A 7,135-nucleotide genomic window follows, 5' to 3' on the forward strand; every position below is an offset into this window, starting at 1 on the left:
TCCCAACCTGGATTGAAGTGCTAAATAGTAAAACTTTAGTCCTTCAAACCCTTCGTTATAACTGATCCCATTTATTCTATAACATAATCTTCAAATAGTAAAGCCTACTAGAATATTTATACCATATTGTCTAAAACTGAATTCAGTTGGAGAACTAGAAAGTGATAGAAAATTCAACCCATTTTCCAAATGGTAAAGTTTTTTTAAATCAATAGAAGATTTGTGTTATGATATTAAAACTAAGAAATGTAATTTCTTAACTGTATTTAACTATTACAATTAAGAAATTTAAAAAAAAGTGTAATATATTGTTTTCAAGCGGCAGAATATAACTATTTAAAAATATTTTATTTCTCCAGTCATTGATCTTTTCAGCATGTTAACTGTTTTCACAGGAATCTCTGCTTCATCAGAATGTATATACATGTACATTGTTACTACATATATACCTAATTTAATATCGGCAGGCGATAATGGTAGCAACGATGTGAGCTGGCGCACAGTAAATGGATGCGCTGATACAACATCACTCCCACCATGCAGTTCTCCCACCATAGCGGCGCTGCAGCCCCACCACTCTCAGGCTCCAATAAAAGAGCGTGCACGAAAGTGAATTTTCAATTAATCGTCGACCACCACCTGGAGAAGACCAAGAAGAAGATGGAAGAAGACAGATGTTCCCTGGCCGGCTCGACGTGGGACCTCCCGGCGGATGCCAACATCCCCACCGGAGCAGCAGGCCTGGCAGGCCAGCCGAGGAAGTCGCTGGACGCAGATGCTGCCTTCCCACTCTAACTCGCCGGACTTCAATCGCCCTGGCCGGCGGACTCAGCAGCAGTAGCCGGCCCAGAGTGGGATCGCTCGGGAACAATCGCGTCGGCGAAGGACGACCAACGCTGACCCGTCACTGCAGGGTTCTGGGGGCCATCACTGCCACTGAGGAAAAGCCCAGTCTGACTTCGCTGTAGGTATTAGTAATACCATTCAGGCATTAGTAATACCTGAACAATAATCTTCAGAGGGTAAACAAAAAAAAGAAAGAAGACCTTTGCCTGCCATGACGAATCAAAATTGGATGAGATTGAAAGAATTTGTTTGCGGTAGTGATAGTCATTAAAACCGATGCATCTCTGTTGGTTTAATTGTGGCCTTACATCTTCATAATGATTACATTTATTATTACTATCGATATTATTATTGTTTGTAATTTTACTATTATTTTGATAATCAGGATTCTGTTATTATGTTAGAATGTAAATAATATTCATATATATGTGAATCTTATTTGAATACTAGATCGTGGATACCGGTGTTCTTTGGTGGTTGGGTTTCAATTAACCACACATCTCAGGTATGGTCGAACTGAGAATGTACAAGACTATACTTCATTCACACTCATACATATCATCCTCATTCATCCTCTGAAGAATTATCTAAACGGTAGTTACCGTAGGCTAAATAGTAAAGAAAGAAGAAGAATAATATGTGAATCTTTATATACGTTATTGAATCCATAAATGTAATGATAATACTTGAAGTAGGCTAATCGGAGAGTTGGAACTGGACTGGACGAATGAAGTGAGGAGCTTAATTATATACTGTATATGGAACCACTGAATCGTCAAGAACCAAATGCATCCAAAAGGAGCCATGTGAACTGTAAAGAGCTGAATGAATCTGACCGAAGCTGAAGATCTTTAAATTTAAAAGTACCATATTAAATGAAAATTAAAGTTGCAACATTTAAACAGGAGCAACAGAAAAAATAACATTTATAAGAGTATTTAAAAATTAAATAGGTAATTTAAATAACCCTGAGTCTGTAACAATACCATTACTTATAGTATTGTTAAGTTTAGTCTTCAATATTACTATTAAAATGGATTAACATTTTTTTAATAAAATAATCAATTATTTCTTTTTATCAAATCTGCATATTAATTTTTTCAAAATATTTGTGTGCATATTTTTCATTTATAACTATTTAATTTTTTTTGGGCATCATAGCTAATTTAAACATTAGGACTATTATATGCTCAAAGTAATGAAGATAGTAATACATGAAATTAAAAAACAACTTGTAATACACTTTGAAAATGATCTGAACTTTTTCTTTTAATATAGTACACTTTGTAATGAACTGATGTAAATGATAAAAACTTGTTTGGGATTTTTATTTTATATTCATATACTGACTCAGACCAATGGATAAATAATTCAGCTTAATGATTAATTACTTATGTTTTGTACTTGCACCATTAAAATATTGTCCATACTTACACAAAACAATACATTATATTATGTAAAATTTAGTAATAATAAACGCAGGATATTTTTACAATTACAATTTTAAAAAAATAGTAAAGTTTAGTAGACATAATAATTATAAAATTGTTTATAAATAAAGTGAAATTTATTGACATTATAAATTTTAATTCTCATATAGAAGGAAATTAGGATAGAAAAAAAAATTAGTTTTATTTTTTCAGATTCTTGGTTAACCAGTTACAATAGAATCTGGGTACAAGAGGATCAGTTGTAAGCAAGTTTACTGTATAAACTTTTCTACAGATTTTTAAATTTACAATTATTTGTCTGGAATAATATGTACATTTATTCTTTTTTAGGGAAAATATACAACAAAAAGTGATGTATGGGCATTTGGTGTTACTTTATGGGAGATCCTTCTACTATGCCAGCACAGGCCATATGAAGAACTGACAGATATTGATGTACTAAGAAGTTTGGCTCATTTACATAATGACGATGGAACATTCTGTTTTCTTCCTAGACCATCAGCTGCTACAAAAGATATTGCCGATGTAATGACACAGTGCTGGTGTCGAGAACCAACTGAAAGACCAATGTTTAGAGAAATATATTTGTTTCTTCAAAGGAGAAATTCTGGTTGTAATTCAATAACATGATTGAAATAAATCTATAGTTTTATGAAAATAAATTTGAAAAGAAAGATATTATAAATTATTTTAAGAAATATGTTATTATTGTTAAAATATGCTATTTTCTATAAAGAAGCTTATAAAATTGTAGAAAATTGTGCATAAAGCTAAAGATAACAATCTTGTTTATGTTTATCATGTTTTCTTGAGGCCTTAGAATTTGTGTTGAGTACTGTTAGGTCTCAAAAAAAAATAAATTTATTAAAATATAATTTAAATATTTGAAATAATATGAAGCATAAATTTTTTTACATATTCTTTTGTTGTATCATTGTCATCATTAATTATTATGATATTCAGAAGTTATGTAAAAAATAATACACAAGTAAAGAGTTTTAAATTAATAAAATGATACATTAAAATGTTATCATTCTATATTAATGGACTGTTGTGAATAACAACTTCCTAAAAGTGATTAAACAACTTGAAAAAAAAATTAGTATTAAAATCCTATACATCTTTATGCAAAATTTGAAAGAAAAACCATGTAAATATATATTCAATGAGACTAGTAACTGAAGACCTGAAATGAATCTTTAAGCACGAGTAATAATTCTCCAAAACAGTAATCACCTGTGAAATTTTTATGTGTAATGATTGACCACAACATACTTGGAATGTTCAGGTAGATTAAATTTACAAAAAACAAAGGTGAGATATTTTCTTCTCTTAATAATATTTAAACATTAATCCAAAGAATGATAAATTGATTAGAGCAATTTGTTGCGGGTTGCTAATTGGTGAATACTGAAATATATGAAACCTGTTGGCAATTTTATAAAATATTTACAATAATTTATAACAGTACTTTCCTTATTTACTTATGAATTAAAATCAAATACAAGGCAGATAAGTTTTAAAATAAAATTTAAACTCATAATTACAAAACAAGAAACTAAATAAGTTTATGGAAATTCATAAAACAATGTTACTTAAATATAAGCTACATGATTACCTTCTGAAATTACTATTAAATACTGGTACCTGTAACCATAGGAAAATTTTTAAAAGACTAAAGTTGTTTTTATTTATTTGAAGAATTGCTTTCTTTCCTCAATAAATTTTTGATTTGTTCTGTACTCAGACTAAGTCAAAAGAGAAAGCTATATAAAAATTGTATGTTTAATCAAGTATTTATATAAGAATCCATCCATTCCTGATTGTCTCTTTCCCCATCTGTCCTTCACCCTAAAATTCTTCAATAAATATGAAATTCATCACATAAAAGTAAAATCTTGTATTTGAATAGTTATATCTTATGAATCAATTGATGAAAAAAAAGTTTTATTTTATGTTAAAATTTATTCTTTCCTATATTGTTAGAAGCTGTAATCTATTTAAAGAAAATCTAGAGGAATTATAGCAAACTGTATAATCAATGACACAAGCCGACAATAATATCACACGCCAACAAATGAGAACCTTTTTACCATAATTTTTGTAATTCTTACAGGTTTGCTTCATATAAATTAAACTCATACACATAAAGTAGAAGAGAAAAATGCTTATGGTAGAATAAAAGTCTGTTTTTTCCATTCAGTGATTCATAATATGTAACTAAAAAGTGAGCTATCTCTTTGTTTGAAACAAAAACATGGAACAGTACAGTTCTATGTAATTTATTCTGTAATATTTAATACAGAATAGTATAATTTACATAGGTATAAAAGGGTAAAGCAATATTAACGAAGGTCTAGTTATAATAATAGAATTTTAATGTTACCAATTTGTTGATTACGTTACTTAGTTATCATTTAGTTTTGGTTTCAACAATACACACTGGCCTGGGCAAGCACTACATGCGAGTATTCCCTTTAAATTTATCTTCAGAATATGTTTTATATTAAACAAAAATAACATACCTTGAAGAGATACAGATTATTCATAGCCAGGTTTAAATTAGTAATTACAGTACATAAAGAACAGTTTCAAGAAACAATTTAAATTTTCAGTAAATTACAAAATATTATCAAGATTTTTTTAAAAATATTATCACTCATGTATATAACATATAAAAAGTGTATTTAATTACATAATTATTAAAAAAAAAATCATAATTATTTATTTGTAATTAAAAGTATTACTACTTTTTTTATTAATTACACTCATCAACAATTATTTTTTTAAATGAGAGTGAATAACTGATTCCTATAATATTTTTCATGCTTATTTCATATATGAAATCAGAATTTTTCTATCAGGCTTACGTTTTTATATTTACCATTCTTATTTTCAGATAGAATTATGCATGATCTCTATAAGCATAGCATTTTGTGAACATATTTTATTATATTATTTATCAACCAAATAGCTTTTGTTTATTTTTTAAGTTCCTTAACTGTTGTCAAATTGCTTTGTTAGACATTAGTCATCATGTTTATTATTTACACACAATTAAAATGAACAAGAATATGACTCATTCTTCCTATCTTCATCTTACTATAAACATTTCAACTACTCATTGGTTATTTCTGTCATTATTATATTTACTTATAAACTGTCATGCAGACTAGAGAAATATTTTTATTCAAGTACGAGTTCTTGTGTGTAACATTCGGTTTTGTAGCTGGCTTTCGTACTTGCGATATATGTTCAGTGAAGTGAGTGTACGATAATTACATCAGTGTGTTTATAAAGTGTTTCTTTTTAAACAATATTAGTTATTGTATGTATTAACAATGCCTCGTCGTTGCATTAATCATCCAAAAAATTTCTGCCACATCTGTGGTGAGGTAACATTGAAGTCTCAGAAAAGAAATAAAACTCCAATGATAAAAAAGTTGTAAGAACTGTATGTGGAGGTAAATTAGGTGACCAGGAGAATTCTTGGCTCCTCATATTTGCTGTCTTCTTGTGTAAAATTGTTGACTGGTTGGCTAAATGGATCTCATCACGTGCCATTTGCAATTCCATTCATTTGGAGACAACCAAAGGATCACATCACAGACTGTTATTTTTGTGTAATACAGATATCTGAAAAAAATAGCTAAAGCTAGACGTCCTGTTAAATACCCTGATATCCCTTCTACCATGCGACCAGTGCCATATAGCCAAGAGCTTCCAATCCAGTACCACTGGAAACATAGAACTTAGATGAAGATGTTGAATCTTGTGCTAACTTATCAGGTAATGAAGAAAGAGATCCAAACTTTTTAGAGGATAGACTGAACGCCATTTAATTAATCAGTCAGAATTACATGATCTGGTTTGTGATCTAAATTTATCAAAGAATCAAGCAGAAATGCTGGCATCAAGAATGAAAGGATGGAATTTTTTACAACTAAACACTAAAGTGCTTACCATGACAGACAGTCAGAATCTGAACATTTCTTCTATCAGTATGAAAACTTAGTGTACTGTAATGATGTGAACTCTTTACTGGAAGCTTTGGGAATGTCCACCATCCTGGTGAATGGGGATTTTTTATTGACTTGTCAAAGCTTAGTCTAAAAACTGTTCTACTTCACATTGGAAATAAATACCCACCAATACCATTAGCATATGCTGTCCACATGAAGGAGTTTTATGAAAATATGGAACTTGTATTGAGTAGGATTCAGTATGTGAAATATTTATGGCATATTTGTGGAGATCTGAAAGTAATAGTGGTTTTTCTTGGGCTGCAACTCTGATACATTAAAATCTGTTGCTCTCTGTGTGAGTAGGACAGCAAGGATAGGAAAAACCATTACATAAAAGCAGTGACCATGACTGACTATAGGAGAGGTATTGACTATAGAAGAGAAGAATGTTCTTAGTCGAACATTAGTAAAACCAGAAAAAGTTTATCTTCCACCTCTACACATTAAGCAAGGTTTATTCAAAGATTTTATTAAAGTAATGGATCATAATGGTCAGGGTTTCAGTTTCTAAAAAACAAATTCCCTAATAAAAGTGATGTTAAAATAAAGGATGGTGTATTTGTTCAATCACAAATAAGAAAACTAATGAGTGATCCGGCATTTGAATGACTTGGAGGTTGCTGCATGGAAATCATTTCAAACAACTTCCTTGGAAACCGTAAGGCCAGTAACTACAGAGAAGTTGTGAGTGAATTCCTTCAAAACTAGAAAGAACTTGGGTATAATAACATAACACTCAAAATCCATTTCTTACATTTACATTTGGACTGTTTCCCTAACTATCTTGGCGCTATCAGTGATGAACATGGAGAA

General features: G+C 30.1%; 1 protein-coding gene across 1 annotated transcript in view; it reads left to right on the forward strand.

Annotated features, from left to right (window-relative positions):
* Nucleotides 1-2,990, forward strand: part of LOC142328804 (discoidin domain-containing receptor 2-like) — a 309,180-nt gene extending 306,190 nt beyond the window's left edge. The window contains exon 17 of the mRNA XM_075372847.1: nucleotides 2,628-2,990. Coding sequence (XP_075228962.1) covers nucleotides 2,628-2,927 — 300 coding nt within the window. The 3' untranslated portion in view covers nucleotides 2,928-2,990. The remainder of the gene's footprint in view (nucleotides 1-2,627) is intronic.
* Nucleotides 2,991-7,135: the final 4,145 nt, after the last annotated feature.

Source organism: Lycorma delicatula, chromosome 8 (assembly GCF_047948215.1).
Source record: "Lycorma delicatula isolate Av1 chromosome 8, ASM4794821v1, whole genome shotgun sequence".
Lineage (NCBI taxonomy): Eukaryota > Metazoa > Arthropoda > Insecta > Hemiptera > Fulgoridae > Lycorma > Lycorma delicatula.